This window comes from Gossypium hirsutum, chromosome D03 (assembly GCF_007990345.1).
Source record: "Gossypium hirsutum isolate 1008001.06 chromosome D03, Gossypium_hirsutum_v2.1, whole genome shotgun sequence".
NCBI classification, from domain to species: Eukaryota; Viridiplantae; Streptophyta; class Magnoliopsida; order Malvales; family Malvaceae; genus Gossypium; species Gossypium hirsutum.
Genome location: NC_053439.1, coordinates 32444294 through 32464508, shown reverse-complemented (window position 1 = coordinate 32464508; position 20215 = coordinate 32444294). Strand labels below are relative to the sequence as shown.

At 31.2% G+C, this 20215-nt stretch overlaps 3 protein-coding genes across 3 annotated transcripts; 2 read left to right on the top strand and 1 right to left on the bottom strand.

Annotated features, from left to right (window-relative positions):
• Positions 1–520: 520 nt before the first annotated feature.
• On the top strand, positions 521–1126 carry LOC121215409 (secreted RxLR effector protein 161-like). Its single transcript, XM_041089880.1, has one exon. The coding sequence runs from the start codon at positions 521–523 to the stop codon at positions 1124–1126; it is 606 nt and encodes a 201-aa protein (XP_040945814.1).
• Positions 1127–5447: 4321 nt separating this feature from the next.
• LOC107950940 (disease resistance response protein 206) lies at positions 5448–6216 on the bottom strand. Its single transcript, XM_016885842.2, has one exon. It carries the CDS (start codon positions 6154–6156, stop codon positions 5599–5601), a length of 558 nt encoding a protein of 185 aa, XP_016741331.1. The 5' UTR covers positions 6157–6216; the 3' UTR covers positions 5448–5598.
• Positions 6217–16923: 10707 nt separating this feature from the next.
• On the top strand, positions 16924–19951 carry LOC107950736 (uncharacterized). Its single transcript, XM_016885666.2, has 4 exons — positions 16924–16932; positions 17193–17243; positions 17412–17669; positions 19289–19951. Exons 1-4 carry the CDS (start codon positions 16924–16926, stop codon positions 19628–19630), a joined length of 660 nt encoding a protein of 219 aa, XP_016741155.2. The 3' UTR covers positions 19631–19951.
• Positions 19952–20215: the final 264 nt, after the last annotated feature.

The following is a 20215-nucleotide window of genomic DNA, read 5'->3' as shown; positions in this document are numbered from 1 at the left end:
TGCCCCAGTTACAAGACATTACACCGTTAGATTGGTGATTGCTTTAGTAGCGTAGAACTCTTGGCCTATCTTCCAGTTAGATATCAAATCGACATTCTTACATGGATACTTGGAGGAAGGGGTATTTGTTGAACAAACCTTTTGGTTATATTAAGGTTGGAGATGAGCATAATGTTTATCGATTGAAGAAAGCTTTTTATTGACTAAAACAAGCTCCACGTGCTTGGTATGGTCGCGTTGAGGATTATTTTTTTAGGGTGGGGGTTTCAAAAGTGTCTATATAAACATACACTTTTTGTTAAAATTGGAGATAATGGGAAAATATTCTTTATGAGCTTATATGTTGATGATATTATTTTTACTGGAATGATAGTGCCTTGTTTGATGATTTCAAGAAATCTATGCTGGATGAGTTTGGGATATCTAATCTTGGGAAGATGCACTATTTCTTTGGCTTAGAAGTGATGAAATTTTTGTCTCCTAGAAAAAATATGTGAGAGAAAATTTGGACAGATTCAAGATGACGAATTGCAACTCTACCAAAGCACCAACTGAGTTTAGCTTAAAGCTAATTAAAAAAAGAGATGGGAAGAAGGTGAATAGCATACTTTACAAACAAATTGTAGGCAGTTTGATGTATCTAACTACTATGATGCCAAACATTATATATTCTGTGAGTCTTACTAGTAGGTACATAAAGAGCCCGAATAAAAAGCATGTATTTACTGTCAAGAGAATCCTTTGTTACCTACAAGAAACCAAGGATTTTGAGATTTTCTACAAGAATGATGAAAAGTCAGACATGATTGGTTTCACTGATAGTGATTATATAAGAGATCAAGATGGAAGCACTTCAGACTATGTTGTTATGCTTGGCACAATGGCTATTTCGTGGTCATCTAAGAAGCAATCAATTGTCACATTATTAAGCACAAAAGCTGAATTTGTTGTTGTTACAACTTATGCTTGTCAAGCTATTTGGCTTACAAGAATCCTTGAACAACTACAATTCAAGCTAGAAAGAGCCACTACAACTTTCTATGATAACAACGTAGCCATCAAGTTGTCAAAGAATCTTGTGTTGCATGGAAGAAGCATGCCAAATATTACTTTCACGAGATCTTAGCAATCAATGAGCAATTGAGCTAGAGTATTGCAGAAGTGATGATCAAGTTGTTGATTTATTTAACAAGCCTTTTGATTCACGACGGAGTGTGCAAGTATACACATCCATTATCAAGTAATAAGTAAGTATAAGAGTTACCGTCTCCACAGGGGCTGTGTTTAAATTGATAGTTGTAAAATTACTATTCACAAGTTGGTTAAGAAAAACACAATAATTTTGAGTTATAAGTGTCAAATTAAGTTAATTAACTAAAGGCAAGTTAACCAAATGCAAATGAAATGAAATTCAAGGTGATGGTTTAGAAGCAATTTCACGAGTTAACAACAATAACATGAATAGGATAGAATAATTACAACATTTGACTTAATTCATTTTTCATCATGTTTAACAATGTTCTAGAAAAATTCCATGGCAACTCAATCATTCATTAACTTGGAATCTAATGTAAGTTCTTTCGAAATCTTATACTTAGAAAAACATGCATATTCCTATGTCTATATTTAACTAAGGGTTCCTTAGAATTTATGTGAAGTATTAGGGACGGGTTAGGTTTGAAACAATTTAATCACACAAATCTAAAAGTTATACAAGGTAATAAAACTCTTCTGAGTTAGGTTTGTATTCAAACATATTTTAATGCATGAAATACATAAATGATTTTAGTTGGAAGCATGAACAATTGAGGCACAAAACACCATAAACATGAATCAAATGAACTTCATCAAATTAATGCAATCATTCTAGTCAAAACAAAATTAAGTCATCATCTTTAATGAAAAAACATTAAAACAATTTGCAAACATGTTGAATAACTAATAACAAAATTAAAGAATAGGAAAGAAGAAACTCTTGATGATTTCGTCAATTCTCCGAGGATTGATCGTGGTGGCTTCCTCCAACTCTCATGATTGCTCCTTTGCAAACTGCTCCTTAAGGTGGTTGTCCAAGAGAGCTTTTCTCAAGGGAAATGCTAGCTAAAGGGAAGTGGGGAAATGGATGGCTTATGCGTGGAAGAGAGGAAAGAAAGATAATAGAAATATGAGTTGATGATGAATGAGGGATGTATGAATGATGATTGGAATGAGAGATGAGAAGTGGCATTTATAGTTGAAGAGTAGCATGAGAGTTTACTAAAAATAGCTTGGAAATCCCTTGAATTACTCCCTTGCTTGCCCGACCATAAAATGTGGGATGGGAGGTTGGGTGGTTGCTTGATTCATGCATGTCAAGCATGAATCATGTAAGGGAGTGGACGGTAATCAAGGTGGAAGTTGGGGGCTGATTTGCGATTTTGTTGCACATGTAGACCTTCAAATTAATTATCCCAAAGCTAATTTGGGCTGCTCTCATGCCTTTTTCGAATTTGGGCCATTCTCCTCCCTTATTGGACGATTTTGACAACCGAATTGAGAGCATACTTCATTCTTTTTAGCAATCATATTCCAAGTTGGGTTGAATTGAATTTATGAGTCCAATTGGTGAGCTTGTCATCCATATGAAGTAGAAACTAACTTATGTTCATGTGTGATATTATTGACTCCCCATGAATTAATTTAGTGGTCTAACTGCAACAAATTGAGTAAAAATTAACATGTAGCATAAAATAGAAAAATTATGTAAAATTAATACTAAATTGTATAAAATTACAAACTTCACTCAAATTATGTCTAATGTCTTAATATGAATTAAAATGACTCAATTGGCTACCCACATGCTCGAAATTTACATAAATTATAAGTAAAAAGATGTTAAATAAATCTATATAACTTAAATGTATCACCTTTCAAGTTTTTCTGAGAAACAATCAGTAGAAATTGTAAACTTCTAGATTGCTTACCTGCATAATAAAAGCAAAATGAAAAATTAATATAGTTCTAGAATAAGAGACAAGCCAACTGTGAATTTTTTATAGATTAAGAAGTCATACAAAAAAAAAACAATAACGCAAACAACAAACCAAAACCAGATTTCAATTGCCAAATTCGGAAACATATACGAAAAATTCAGTTAGAAACAAAAAAAATAAATCTTGAAACAAATCAATTTCTAGAAATCTTGAAAAAAAATTTAAAACTGGGAAAAATAGCATTGTTGGATTAACGAAAACTTGGGGGAAACAAAAAGAAAAGACCTGATAAAAGCAATTTTTTAATTTCTACAAATTTTTTGTTCATCTGGGAAACAAAAAAAAACGTTGGTAGAGTAATAGTCAGGGGAAAAGGAAAGTCTAGAAAAAAGCAAATTTATTTTTTAAATCTTCACATTTCTTTGTTAATTTGGGAAAAAAAGATCATACCTAGATTAAGCCAAATTTGGGAAAACAAAAAGTCCTCCAAAAAAAGAAAAACCTTTTGAAGAGAGATGAACAGGGGGAACGGATAATATGAAACTTTTAATATAACTTACCTTTCAATCAGGATGAACAATTGTAAACGAGCGAACAGAGCCTCTGCAAGTCGTCGATTTCAAACGCAAGTTTCAATTTCGGGAAAGTAGTTGGGGAAAACGAGCGAGCGAAAGAGATGAAGAAGGGATATTTTAGTCCAGCTATGATTACATTTTCATTCCATCTAGAATGGAATCCCTATTCTTAGCCCATGTCATGGAATGGCTTTTACGGATCGTCCCGCAATAACGTCCATTTCCATTATGGGCCGATTTGCCAACTCTCCCAACCAAACAAAGTAATAACCTAGGCCCACGAGTATACAAGTAATAGTTATGGGATTGCATCCAACCAAACATGGTGTTAGTTTTGCAGGATCAAATTAAAGTATTTCAATACAATCCAAGTTCCCTTAGTAAACGAGATTGAACCATGTTGACTTTGAAATATCTTTAAGATCTCAATCCTTATTTAGCTTTTACAAGGATGATTGAAGACCTTTTTGTATAGCTATTTATGGGGGGAATGTGATTGTAATTGATTTGTATCTTAGCATGTCAAAACTCTTATATATGATCAGCTTGTACTAGATAGAAAAAAATAAAGAGAGCACTTAACATTGTTCCTGTAGGAACTAGCATTTAGAGTTGCATTCACTTAGCTTACAACTAAGCTTTTAAGAAGAAAATCTTAATAGAAAGTGATCCATATTAGATTATAGATGTAAAGTTGCTACATGATAAATGTGTAAGACATAAATAATAGCTTCTACTTATTGAATTATAATGAAAACACATGCAGATGTAGAAAAAATATAACTTGCGTAACCAAGTTTTTTTGTCCAACTTTGTTCTTATTTCTACTTGTTTGTTATTCCAGTTTCAACTTACCCTATATTTTGACTTGTGCTTGCCAACAAAAATAAAATTTTCTCATTTTTTCCTTGCATTTAATGTGATTTATGTTGGGAACCACAAATAAATTGTCAAAAGGTCAATTAAAATGTTTCCTTAATATAAGTAAACAATTTTTTTTTTGAGTTTTATATAATAGAATTTATTGAAATTAATTTTTAAAGAAGATCATACGTGGATTCTTTGTTTAGTATTCAAAATTAAGCAATGATTTATTCAAAAAAGCAAAAGAAACCCAATGATAAAGGAATTATCAATTTATCAGGAAAATTGTAAAATGAATATGACCTTTGAATACTCTTAGTTTAGAAGTCTTGTATTTTTGTAGAAAAGGCGAATAATAAAACAAAAGTTGATTTGATATTTATGATAAATTAATTAATTAGAAGACTAAAAATATATGTAGAATTTTTGGAGTACCAAGTCCCACTGCTCCAGATTCCAACACTTGCAAACTCACATTATAAATATAGGTAAAATTATTATCGAAGTACTTGTACGAGAAAATTAATTTATATTTTACTTTTTTATTAAAAGTAGATAAATTATTACTTATAAATTAAATCAAAAAGTAAATTGATACTTTCTACTAAAAATTATATCCATTTGTACTTTTAAAAACTAGCAAAGTTGACAAAACAACCAAACAATGACATATAGCGTGCCATGTGCACCTCAAGCTGATGTACATGAATCGGTTTTTTAACTATAGAAATAAATAAAATTTTTAACAAAAAAACTCGTTTGCTTTTAAATCTAATGTACAAGGACTAGTATGCCTATTTTTTAAGTGGAGGCGACAAAATGTAATTTGTCTTCTAATATAAGGGCTTCCATGGTATTTTAACAAAAAAATACAATAGTAAAACACATTCATTCTCAAAAGAAGGGCTTAAGTTAAAATTTTGAAAATTATATTATTGAGAGGGATAATCACAAACCTTGAAAAGATTAATCTTTATAAACTGTACACTTTAATTTTAGAAAAGAAATTTTGAAATATTGAGACTGTGGAGTGTAATTTAGTGCATGAGACAGTATTTTCCATTCATAATAGATATTTAAGAGGCAAAGATTTTATGCAGGACTGAGTTTACAAACACAATCACACTCAGTTCCAATTCACTTATTCTTCCCATCCTTGCCCCCTCCCCCCTTTGAATTTTCCTTTTTCACCAGCATTCATAGAACTTGATATCAACTTTGAGCCTGAAATACACTTCACCTTCAAAGGAATCAGTCATCAAAGTTGCAACACCCCTATGCATGAAAAAGTCACCAGTGCCACCAACAATAGAGATATCTCTAGTCTTATTCATCAATGGATCAGCTCCAATGAAATTAATGGTACCTTGGTAATAATCAGTGCTGTTGAAAACAAATGAAAACCCTAACCAAGCAGTGTAAGTGTTTTTGGTATCATAAAGATACATGCCTTGAGCCCTACCAACAGGCTTTGAATGAAGGTTATTATCCAGGGTAATGGGATCATCGAATACCGCTATGTTCCCAAAATGGAACTGACTTGCCAAGATGGTCAAGTTATCTCCTTGTGGTGCTGCAACAATGGCGGATGTAGCATTCTCTTTGTTCATCCCATTGTAAATAATGTCATGGAAGTAAAGAACCAAGTGTTTGCATGGTTTATATTGCTTGGTTTTGATTGGATAGGCTGAGGTTACAACGAGAACCATGAAAAATGAAAGGAAACCCCAAGTATTTGATGCCATTAGCAGAAAGAAAAATAGAAATGAAGAAGATATGAAGGAATGCTGAGGTGACTCTCACCGTCTCTTGATACCCTTTATATAGAGCTTTGCTTATATGGATTTTATGTAAGTGGAAGTGGTTGGTTAAAGAAAAAGTATCTCATTTCAAAGTGACATAGCATCTTTTACCTGCCATGGAAGTATGATGCTATCAGTCATTTATTTGGACTTTTCTACGTAAAACTTCTCTCCCTAGTTGCTACCTAATACTGTCTGAAGATTTACTTGCATCCTTTTATATCGAGTACGAATATATGTAATAATATGAATGTAATTTAATAAACTTTTTAAACTTATTCATATATGATATGTCATAAATATAATTTTGAAAAAAAATTAAATTACCCAATTAAAATAATATAAATTGTTGTCAACTAATCATATTTCATTGATTTCATTGTTATAGGGAAAATCTTGAGAAAACTCAAATTAACAAAGTCGGATTTAAGATTTAAGTATTTAGTATTGTTATTAAAAATATTATATAAAGAAGTTAAAATATTTATTTTAGAAATGATATTATAATGTAAAAAATAAGTTAATTTAATTGATATTAAATTTTTTAATATTATGATTTATGATATATAAATTTTAAGTAATTTCTAAAGCAATTAATATAAATTTTTAATATGATGAGAAGTAAATTTATATTTTAGCACACAAATGGACTTTCTAAAAACCAAAAATTTGAATTTTTTTTTAAAAATTTGGCTTGAGAAGGATGTTTCAACCTAAATTGTTGTTTACAAATGATTATGAATAAATAAGCTAATTTAATTGGAAAAAATCCCAATTTAAAAAGTAGTTAGTTTTGCTAACTTTTTATCCCTATTGCCTTGAAATTCTCTCATGTCATGTAAGTTGTCTTGGCCCCCAAAGCCAACAATCAAAGGGGGAAAAACTTGGAATATATTGAGTATAAAAGAGAATTGATTTTCTTTATTGAATGAAAATAACTAGAACTCAAGTGATTCGTTTTCAAATAATCTCATTTAAAAAAAAAAAAAAGAAGAAAAGAAATAATCTGAAATAAGAAAATGATTATAAAAGTTAAATTTGGGATTGTGTGAACATGCAATGTGGTCCATCAATTATTGTGTGAGTCAAACTTTCTTTTTTTCGAATGCAAGTTTCGGGGAAATATAGATGGAGTAGGTGCATTGAATTTTGATCTTGTTGACAAATGACAAAATTGGTTTGGTTTGTTAAGTTGGTAGGTCAAATACTTCGCTTGGGTAAATAGTAGAAATCATAAAAGGCAATTTTCTTTTTCTTTTCTTCTTTTAGCAACTCATTAATGACCGATTGCTTTGCTTTCGGAATGATGAACTCTCTTTTCATCTCGAGTCCGGAACTGAAATAGAGTCGGTCGGCAGTCGGCGGCAAAATACTTTTGCAATCGGTGGTGGATGATGTTGTAAGAATTAAATTAGAGGTGGAACCCATTGGATCTTTAGTTTCACGGTGACCACTTGAAAAGATTAATAGTATTTAAAATTATAAAAAAAATAAAATCAAAGATACATCATGAAAAAAAACCGGAACTTTTTTGTTTAAAAAAATCATTTTTTTAGCTTTTTAATAAGTTTCTCAATTCTTGATTTCCGGTTTGAAACTTTTTTATTATATTTCATAAATTGAATCGGTTGAATATTTGTTTTTAATTTAAATATCGATTAAAACGACTGATTAACTCTAATAACCTTGATAATTGAATTAAATTGAGTAAGTGATAAATGAATTACGATAATGCGATTGCAGATAAATGAACATATTGCAATATTATTGATTTGGTTGTTGTACCAATAAATTTAGAGTCAACAATATTGACTTGAAAAATTAGATAAAATAAAAAAATATATTTATAATATTGAGTTACAATCTCTGGAAAATCCTTTGTTTTTTTTTCTTTAATGGAACTTTGATACAAAAGTTTTTTAGACTTGATTTTGGATGCATTTAATCTACTTCAAGAATCACCACACTTGATCTTGAAAATGGGTTTAAAAAGATGTTTCCTTGAAATTTTGATTTGAATTTAAGGGTCTATTTAATCTTTGAGTCAATAAAGTCCACTTCAAGGGTCATGAAGACTTGATTTTGAAATGTGTTTTAACGGTCATTGAGACTTGATCTTGAGAAATGTGTTATATATATTTTGTTGATGCAACTAGATTGGGGAGATGATAAAGAATAAGACGGATGAATGCGGAAGTGGATCGTAAAGTTTGCAAAAGTCGCGGATCGTAAAGTTTGCCAAAGTCACAGATTTGACTTAGGGCTCTAGACGATCGGAAGGAACTCGAATTAAAAGCCTGAAATTTGTAATTCCCGTCATAATCCCGTTCAGAAATTCTACTCGCGCAGTCTTCACTAAAACGGTAATAACTTGAGCTCCCGAACTCAAAATCGAGTGATTCAAAATGCATTTCGAAGCTAAAAGATAGTTATTCAAACGCCATGAGACATCTCAACCCAGAAATGTCAAGATCCATCCAAAAGGTAGTCGCAAGTCTGCTGATTTCCTAAGCTTGAAAATTGTCAGCTTTGGTGAATGAAATTTAATAAATTTCACACCATCTGTACATGTATCATTCTCTCTTTCCTCAAAAAGATTCATCCTCGAATATTGTCTTTGATCGAATCTTGTCTTTGATCGAATCTTGATTTGATTTGCTTATCCTATGACACTATTTTTTGGCCTTGAGGTAGTGTGAGTCCATCACATTCATGGGTCTGAAATTGTGCCTTGAAACTCGCATCATTCCCCCCTTCCTCAAGAAGATTCGTCCCTGAATCTTTAGCTGCACATAAAGAAAAGGGATTAGAATAAATAACAATAAAATAAATAAAATACTTACCTAAGCTTTCTTGTGCGCCAAAACTATCTCCAAGATCAAATATATAATTTTAATATCCCAAATCAGTATGGATCAAATATCTCTCCTTCAAAAACAAACCATCAACACTAGACAAAGAAATATTAGGCACATGAGTGTTCAAGTAAAAAATAACTTGTAACTTTCTTTGAATATGCATGGTCATCCATAAGAACTTCCAATGATGAGTCAAGAATTTCACATAATTATAATAATCAAGTAGTTTAATATTATTATGTAAAAATTCATATTTAGAGTTTAAGGTAGAAAATTTTGTTGCAAGATCAAATGCATGAGGTTCTTTAATAAACATGTCAAATGCAACAAAAGTAAACTTTAAATACCTAGATAAACCCATAAAATAAATTGAACTTTCAGACAATTGTTTATTGACCAATGAGAAAACATGTCATAAGGAAAAATAAAATCAGTAGCATACTTATCAAAAACATTCAAGGGATGCCTACATATTTCAATTTTTGATGTATCATTACTTTTCTTACCTTCTAGCACTTGTGGAGAATCACCAATGTTCAACTTACCACTTTTCCACAAGGAAAATCGTCTATCGATGGTAGAGTAATATAATTGAGAGTCCGTCAATAGATCCTTGAAATGCTGTAATAAAGAAACACCACTAAAAAAATTTAAGCTAGAGTTAGTTAAAACATAATCATTCCTCACTCTTGTATGGGTATTTTCTTGCATTTCATTTTCTTTTTCCACTTGAGAACTCTCCAAATTTACCTCATATGGATTTTCACTCAAATTTGGACCATTAAGTAGACTTTTATCACTAAAGGTCTCCTTTCTCTCTGTCTTTTCACATGATTTTTCCTCACTTCTCATATTTCTATCACAAGTATTATGAATATTCAATTCAGTACAATCTATCTCAATAAGAGAACATGACGTTTCTATCAAGAAATTCTCATTATCATCTTTTTCTGGTTCACAGAGTTCGTCATCACAAATCTCTTTTCCACTAGAGAAAGAATCAACAAAAGGTACAAAGTCATACTTACTTTCTTCTCTAGTTGGATATTTAATTGGATATTGGAAACCCTTAAGATCATTTTCTATCAACAAAAATCTCATGTTGACACAATCACGACTATAGTGCCCATTCCCTTTGCATGTAAAATATTCAATATCATGAACTCTTTGTTGTTTTGGTGAAAATTTAGTAGAAGTGAGCTGCTAAGAAGATGTAGAAAAATATTTATAGGAACCCTACTTTTCCACTCAAAAGGTTTAGTCTTATCACATTTTGGTAGCCACTTATTAGTAGCATAAGAAGGTTTAGAATTCTTGAAACTAGAATTAGAACTTGTACCTCGATAATAGTGTGATGCGCCAAATTGACGAGATTGATGTTGCTGAAATTGTTACTCAATCTCAATTGCCTTGTGTATCATCTCATCAAGATCAATATAGGTTTGAAGATTAAGAGTATTGGCTATCGAAATGTTCAAGCCATCTACAAATCGCACCATGGTAGTTTCTTCATCTCGTATATTTGCTCTTTGCATAAGCATCTCTATCTCCTTAAAGTACTCATCAATTGATCGATTACCTTGAACAAGACATTGAAGTCTCGTTGAGACCTCTCTATAGTAATGAGAATGAACGTAACGCTTTCGCATCACTTGCTTCAACTCGTCCCATGTTTCAATTACCCTTTCGCGATTTTTTTAACGATCAATTCCAAGTTGAATCCACCAACTCAACGCATAATCTAAAAATCCAAGGGTCGCCAATTGGACTTTTTCCTCTTCTTGGTATTTATAGTAACAAAACATATGTTCAATTTTTTATTCTCACACACAATATGCTTCGGGATCATATTTCCCTCAAAATGGTGGGATGATGAACTTTGGTTTGGCTAAACAATGTTGTCTACAGTCATTATTAACCAAAATCGCATCATTTGCACGAGAGACACGTCAAGCATTATTTGCACGAAGATGAGATTGATCAATCTTATCTCCCCAATTATGATTCTGATGCTCAATTTTTGTACTTAGACTTTCTAAATTTTTGTTGATCATGTCTAGAATAGTGACACATTACTGATCTCGAGCATTTCAAACCTCTTGATTCCTTCTCAACTTCTCAATCATAGTATTGCGAATCATTATAAAAGCTTGAAAAGAACACGCCACTCAAATTCTCAATGAGGTAAGAATTAATCTTGTAAATCATTTAAAAAGTGTCAATATCAATCAATATGAATGTATTAGAATCAAACTAACAAAGCAAACCTAAGAGCATTATGAGTCCAAAAACGGCTAGACATCAAAAAATTCTGTTGCACGGAGGAAGGAATGTGCAACCTGCTTTAACCTACTAACACAAGAAACAATAAAGTGTTACAATGCATAAAGGAGCAATAAAAAGCAAAAAAAAACAAATTAAAACCTAAGGCTAAGAGTCAATTAATATTGCTAAAACCTAAAAACCTAAAAAACTGCAAAGCAACTTGGCAAACTTCGTTTGAAGTGTTCTCAATTTTCAAAAATCACGAAATTTAAACTGGAGCCTCCGCAAATAATGTAGATCTGAATTGGAAGGTTTTGGCACAAAATTCAACCCCCATATTATTTTCTTATTTTTTTCCTTTTTTCGTATTTTATTCTTTTGTTCTTTTTCGATCACTTTTTTTTGTGGTAAATATTTTTTTATACTCTAAAATAGTGCCATGAAATAGTATGTAAAGTTTCAAATCGTTTGAAAAATGTTTACCCACTGAAAACTATTTTTTCCTAAAAACTATTAGGGTAAAAAAATTGTTTTGAGGCTGTTTGCTAGAACTCAGTTTGTAAAAACAAAAAGAACACCTAAAACACCCAAATCAAATACCAAACGATAAAGAATGGGACGGATGAACGTGAATGTGGATCGTAAAGTTTGTCAAAGTCGCGGATTTAACTTAGGGCTCTAGACATTTGGAAGGAAACTTGGATTTTTGACACAACTTGAAACGAAATCAAATTCAAGTCAGATAAAATAATTAAAAATAAATAACTAAAAATAAAATAATAAACCAAAGATTAGAATAATAATGAAGCGAATAAAGAAGATAAATGGAAAGATAGAACGCGACGTGTAGAAGTCCTAAGAAGTTTTGGAAACACGAAGAATCCACAACCCCCTTCAAGCGGCTCTAATTTCTCCTCCAATATAGAAACCTTGGCAAGAAAAAGTTTGAAGATAATCCCTAGGATCTAAAAAGATTGTTAAAACTCTTCTAAAAGAAACTCAAGAGAAATTCTGTATAATGCAAAGGCCTATATATAAATTAGCTAAATAAATCTAAATAAAACTCTTAAGTATACAAGAACTCTAATTTAATCTAAACAAGAAGTAGTTTTAAACCAAACTTTCTTGTTAACATAAAAATCCTAAATAACTTAACATACTTAATAATTATAAAAAAATTGAAAGAAAATAATAATAAAATAATAAGTGTAACATCCCGATTTCGAGCCTAGTCAGAACAGTGGTTTCAGAACCACAAATCTGATGAGAAAAAAAATTATTTTATTATATTTTTATGGTCTACAATTTCACGGAATGATTTTTTGAAAATTTTGATAAAAAATTTCGACGTTTGGGCACTCAATTTAGTCAAAAAGACGAAATTGTAAAAGGTGCAAAAGTCGAGTTCTACATGTTAGAGGTGTCTAATTTTTATGAAATTTTAAATTGGAGGTCCTTAAGTGGCAATTAGACCATTGGTTAAATTGTGGACAAAAATGAACATGAGATATTTGAAATAGGATATTTTTAAGTGAAGGGTATTTTAGTCATTTAGTAATAAAAAAGAATTAAAAAGGGGAAAAGATGGCAAAATATGCTCATCTTCTTCATTTGGCCAAATTTAGCAAGGGGAATCCATAGTTAGGGTTTTCAAGCTTCCAAGCTCCATAGTAAGTGATCCCAAGCCCCCTTTTTAATGTTCTTTACGTTTTTAGAGTCCCGGTAACTTGATTTAGCTTATTCTAGCAATAATTTAACCTAGGGTTCATATTTGGAAAAATACCCATAGGTGAAATGTGTTTATTTTGATGTTTTATGGTAGAATATGAAGCTTGGAATTATGTTAAACAACTTTTTCTTAGCAATTTTATGTGAAAACGAGTAAAACGACATAATCGGTAAAAATACCTAATGTTCATAAGTAAGTGTTAGAGTGGGAATTTGATGTTTCCATAGAAGGGAAAAATGTTCAGCATGTCATAAAATGTAAGAGCAAGGGATGAAGTTTAATTTCCGAGCTTTGGGACAAAAGTGTAAATATGCAAAAGTTTAGGAGTAAAATTGTAATTTTACCAAATTTGAGTCAAGGACAGTTTTAATGAATGTTAGTATTAAATAAGCTAAATTTGCTATTATAGATCAAGAAGAACTAAATCCAGAGTTAGACCGGGGAAAGAAAAAGGTTGAGGACTAAAGTGCTAGATTTGATCATATTTTGTACCGAGGTAACTTTACGATAAATAAATACAATATTTCAATAATTATTATTAATACTGATATTTTCCAGAAATTATGTATTTATTTTATGAAATTATTTAATGTTGACTCAAGTATGAGATGATAGAGAATTAGTATTAAAAAGTCCCGTTGAAACATAAGGAATGTATCGGATACAAATGTCATGACATTTGGGTAAAGAGATCCCATGTAAGACCATGTCTGGGACATGGTGTTGGCACCGAGATAAGAGGTCCTATGTAAGACCTTGTTTGGGACATGGCGTTGGCACCGAGATGAAAGGTCCCCCGTAAGACCATGTTTGGGAGATGGCATGGGCACCGATATGAGAACTCCCATGTAAGACCATATTTGGGATATGTCACTGGCAGTACAAGAAACATCCCATATAAGACTATGTTTGGGACATAGCTTTGGCATGTTATATTCAGACAACAGACCCGAGTATCATTAGTATTCCAAGTGATTCAACGGGTTAGTAAATAGACGATGTTACATGAAAGTTCAGGTAAAAGCCTAGTAGACAAGTCCAGGTGAGTTAATAAGATTAAGAGTATCTCAGTTATCAATTGAGAAAAGAAATTTCAGTAAGGAAGGAGTAAGTTATAATCATGAGTTGTTTAAGCAAGTAAATAAACAAGTAAGAGAGTAAGTAAAGAAGAAAGTAAAGATTTTAATGCTTAATGAAAATTTATGAATATAATTGTTTATGATAAATGTTGTTATTTATTTTTTCGTAAACTTACTAAGCTTTATGCTTTATTTCTTTATTTTCCTTCTTTCTTTTATAGTATCGCTAAGTCAGTTCGGGGATCATAAGGATGTTGGAGTTCGTCTCACACTATCCACGAACATCTCGGTATTATGTAATTTTGAAATGTCTAAAGTTATGGCATGTATAGGGACTTAGTCATTTTGAGCGTGTTCATATGATATGGCTAATGATTTTCTATTAAAATGGCTAATTAAGAACATGTTTGGTATTATGGATGTTTAAATATGGGTTAATACAAAGAAATTATAAAAGAGTAAAAAATTGCAATGGTTTAGTTTTTGGACAGCAGCAGTGACGTGAATGTGAAAAATCACCAAAATTAGTAGAAATGGAATTAAAGAATGAATGAGATACAGAATTAAATATTATTGAGTCTATTTTCATATGAAAGAAACAGTGCAGACAAATGAATTTTATATTATGAGATATTAGAATTTTAGTGAGTCAAAATCAAAATGGTTTTTAAAGTCTCCTGTTCTGAATTTAGAAAATCATTAAAAATTGTACGGAAATAATTAGAAGTTATAATTTATATGTATTGATTCCTTAGTGAGTTTATTTTCATTAGAAACAAGTGGAATCACCATATTAATTCTGTATAATGAGATATTTAATTTTTCGTAACGAGAGGTCAGGACTGTCAAACAGTGAAACATGAGAGACTTTAACTAATAAACTGTACTGATTTGCCAATCTAAAAATTCTAAAAATTTTATATAAGAAGATATATGAGTTTAGTTTCGGGGAAAATTTACGGATCTAAATTTCAAGTTTCATAACTCAAGTTATAATTAATTTAGTGACTGTTACGCAGGTGGACAGTTTTATTGTGAATAGTGAAATAAATTATTTTTATTTGTTTAAGTAATCGAAAATTTTTTAATATTCCCGGTTTGGACCCAAATCATTTTCATTGCATGTTTTAGGGTCTCAAGGATCCTTTTTAGGGACATACTGATTGAACGTGAGAGAATTAATTTTAAAAGTAAATTTTTATGCTCCAAATTAGTAAGTTAAGTCAGATAACGCTTCGTACTCGATTCCGACAACGGTCTTGGGTAAGGGGTGTTACAATAAGAGCAGATAAATACAATATTGAGCTCATATATAATAAAATTTAAGCCTAAAAGCTGAACCCAATATGATTTAAACTCGAATTAAAAGCTTGAAATTTGTAATTCCCTTCATAATCTCGTTCAGAAATTCTACTCGCGTAGTCTTCACTAAAACGGTCATAACTTGAGCTCTTGAATTCATAATTGAGTGATTCAAAATGCATTTCGAAGGTATGAGATAGATATTAAAATGGAATGTGACATCTCAACCCAGAAATGCCAGGATCCCATCCAAAAATTTGTCGCAAGTCTGCTGATTTCCCAAGCTTGAAAATTGGCAGCTTTGGTGATTGTAATTTAATAAATTTTACCCTATCTGTGCATGTATCAGGAGAGCTTTGATCTAAGTATCTTCTAAAATTGATATTGAATGGATAATTATGCTTCAAGTTACTTCTAGGTTTGATTTCAAAGAACGAGTTTAGCTACCTTTTTATTGGTTGGACAAGATCGAAGAGCAATTTTCTTTAGAACTAATGTGATGTTCTTTAGAATTTTTACTAGTTCTTTGATTTCTTCAAAGATTTATTTGGATTTTGAAAAGAATTTTTAGTCTTAAAGAATTTTATCTTCAAGTTTCATATTTTTTACTTTTAGACTTCTGAATTTATGAAGTTGTGTTAAATGGCTTGGAGGCGATCCCCTTCCATAGTGTTAGTCAACTAAGTAGAAGAGAGTTATTATTTCTATAGTTTCTTTATTTGAATTATTTGCATTGATTAAACTCTTTTATTTATTATTATTCTCGTATTAATTTAAATTAATTAAGATAAATTAATCCTTGAAGAATATGATTTCTTTATAAAAGAGTTCTAAAATGATTTGACCTATTTATTTATGGCTTAATTGATTTAATTTAATTTAGTTAGATATAATAAATAATGACACTTAATAAAGTTTTAATTGGTTTAAAAAATTTTCTTCTACAAATGCCCATTCATGACTTGGTCATGTCACAACTTTTGTTGAGCATAGAAAGTAGGCAAGTCGTGAAATTTGATTTGTTTCTAAAAATTATTTTCAAAATATCTTGACAAGATTTGATGATAGGGTGAAGAAAATTTTTTTTCTTCATTTAAACTGAAATTGGCAATAAAACAAGATTTATATATCTTTGTATATTGAAGGATCGAGTAATATTGACTTGACATAATTTTAAATCCTTTTAAACATGTAGTTTAATCTGGTGCTATCAAGAACATCATTTTTTGGAGGAACAATATTTTCCTTAAGATTAACAAATTAAACTCAAATGTAGGAGTGATTTGATAGTTTAAACTCAGGCCTAAAAACATTTTTTTTTATTGGCTTTATGGACATGTTACTGGAACCCAATCATTGATCACTCTTTTATCTTGAAAATACACCATCTTACTTATATTTAGAATAGGTGTAATAGAATCAAAAGGGTCTAATTTTATGGTTCTATCTATCATGCTAATTAGATTGTGGAACCATAATGACCGAGGTCAAGTTTAAGTGAATTATCAAGATTAATTTTTTTTATTTGTAAATGAGTTTTAAAAGTATTTAACTTCTGTATTTATTTCTTAATTTAATTTAGTCGGAAAATCAATTGTAAAGAGTTAAGAGTCAAGTCATCGTTCCATACACTAATAGTTGATACAAATACTATTATATAAAATGAGAATGAAAGTGATTAATAATTTCATTTATCATGTTGGATGTATTGGATGAAAATGATACTATGAATTGTCCTGTTAATAGAATTCCTACACAAGCCTGAAAGCAGGGATTGGAGAGAGACCTTTTGACAATGTATGTGTATTAATCTTGAACACATGCAATGTTTACTTACACGATGGCTCCTGCAATTTTTTATTTATAAATTGAATAAGTAGTAGTCTTCATTTCATCATTTATAGTTGATAATTTATTTGAATGGTATAGGTGAAATTTTTAAAAAATAAAATAACAAATTTGTAGGCAAGTGTTTACTTAGGGCATGTTTGGTTGGGGGAATCAGTATGCATTCCCCCCCCAATTCCCTGGGCCCACCACCAAACGGGCGTTTGGTTGGGTGTAATAACATTACACCCCGATTCCCTTCCGCCCCTATTACCCCCATTGGCTATAATAGCCATTCCCCACAGAAAGCGCCGAATAGGGATTCCCCCCAATTCTCATTTTCTTTTCCGTTTTTTGTCCATCATCCTCTCCAACGTTTCCCTTCCATATTGCAAGGTAATTTTCTTCCCTTCCATCGATTTCTGCTTCTTCTTCTGGTACGTTTCTTTTCTTTTCTCCGTTTTATCAACAACAAAAAATGCTCGCACTCTTTCCCTGTTTTTCATGCTCACACTCTTTCCCTGTTTTTATTTTCTTTTTTTTTTCTGTAAAATCGATTTAGTTTTGCTTTTGCTGTAATCTGGAATATTTGTTTTTGTTCCCCTAATTTTGATTCGTTTCTAGCGTTTTCCATTCGGCTTTTCTTTGTATTGCATGTTCGATTGAACAGATGAAATTTTTTTCAATGTGATTCTATTATTTGTTTATTCTATTGCATGTTTGTCTGATTCTATTGTTTTCCGAATGGCTTGTGATTTCAACTAGTTGAGTTCTGTTTATTTGCATTTCTTGAAATTTGTTGGAGTTCATGTATTGGTTTTTGTTAATTTAAAATTTGTTTGCACAAAAGATGGAGGCTTTATGCTGAGAAATGTTAACTATGTTTTCTGTTAATTTAAAATTTGTTTTCTGTTAATTTTAGTTTTAAAATGATTTCTTGCAATAAATGAGGATTGATAACCATAGTATCAGAAAGTTGTATGTGTGCTTGAGTCCATTTTGAGGAAAAAGGAAGATGAGCATTTCTTAGTTGTGGCTTCTTACTTTACCAAGATCAAATAAGTTGTTTTGAGATGTTCTGAGTCTTCCTAAGCTTCCCTCAGAGAAAAGGCTAACAAGGTAAATATCTCAGTCAACCCTCTATTTTACTTTTAATCAGAAAGATGAAAATATCATTTTTGTTATGCTTTAATGCCAGCCCAGAGCATTGTTTTTTATGGCATGCTTGTAGGTTCTTTCTCATTTCCCCCTTTGTTTTATGTAGCAACTACAGTAAGCTCTCATTCTGTAAACTAATGTCATAGGAAATAAAGGAAAATTGAACTAACTTATGCTTAACAACTTGCTAATGAACTAACTTATGCTTAACAACTTGCTTTTAGCGATATGGAATATTTTTTTTTTGAGGTTCACTTGAAATGTTATTTGTATTTTGGTTTCATGATAAGTGTAGGAAGGCCAATTGAGTTTCCATCCTGTTTGAGTTCATTAAGGTATTGCATTTATTGATGGCATATTTATGCAAATCTAATGTGTTGTTTGTTGGTGTTTCTTTTAAATAATATTAATTAAAAAATCTAGGAAACTACTATTATCTATTAATTAAATTTTGGTTGCTGCTTCATTTTTTCCCCTTAAACATCAGTTCAGAGAATTAAGACCCTTCATTTTGATCAGTCTTTTGTTTCCTCTCCATTATTATTTGAGGACAGTTCCATCTCTACCTTTTCCTTGAACCTACAGATTGAGATATTTTAAGATGGCTCTCAATTGATGTCACATTATGTTAAAGTTCCCTTGTTTTGTTTTCTCTTCAGCAAAATGACAGTAATCATGATCTTCATATGATATGTACTTCAATCTTTATTGCTGTAAATGTTATGATCTATAGTGCTCTCTGACTTTAAAAAGTTATTATTTACACTGAATACTAATTTAAAGCTGGTAGGATACAATTTACTGAGTTAATGAAATAGATGCCCCAGTTGACATATATATATTTGCTTATTAAATAGGTATTAGTCCTTTTGAATGGGGAACAACCTGGTGGTTTGGCAAGTACTTCAGAAAAGTTTTTGAAAGCTGAGACCACACTTGTTCAAATGCCTGACCTGATCGACACTGGTGATCCAGATGATTACAATGGACTAGATAGTTCCACAAAAGATCAAAATTATCAAAATACTACAGTACGGACAACAACACCTCTTATTGATGACTTACTAGGAGATGGTATTGGTACTAATCTCAGCACCAGTGAACTGAAAAATGATGATGATCCCTTTGCAGATGTCTCATTTCACACTACTAAGGGAAGAAAAAATGTGGATGATCTCCTCTGGGATGAGTGTAGATGACAAGTCAGCTATGAGTGATAATTGTGTGACGTGCATGCCCATTTTTTGCATGGAACTTGAACGACCGTTTATGTTAATTTGTGGTTTGCCTTTTTTTTGGTATATGGGTTGGCGGGGTACACTAACTCCTTTTATCAATTTCATCTTAAGCACGTGTTTCACGTTTTAAGTGAAAGGTTGTCTGTGCTCTTTTTTTTTCGAGCTGGAAGTTTTCCTATTTATGGAAGTACTTAGATCGGTAAAGAAAAATTATATACAGAAGTAGATTTAAAGAAACAATATGCTGCTTAAATCCATGTTGGTTGAAATGCTGTTATATCATGAATTCCTTCCATGTTTTTGTTCATTGTTCACTATGCTTTTCATTAGCTTGTCTTATGGGCTCTTTTAATTCTATTAATATTTGAAAGAGTTGCTATATAGTTTAGATTTAGCCTTGGTAGTTAGATATCTCTATCTATTATCTAATACTGGAGAGTGTTAAATATAAAAAAGGGAAAGTTCCATATTTTTTGGCTTGGATGCTTATTATTGTTCGGAATTCTTGTGTTGTTGTTTGGTTGCCATATTCTTCCATTGCAACAA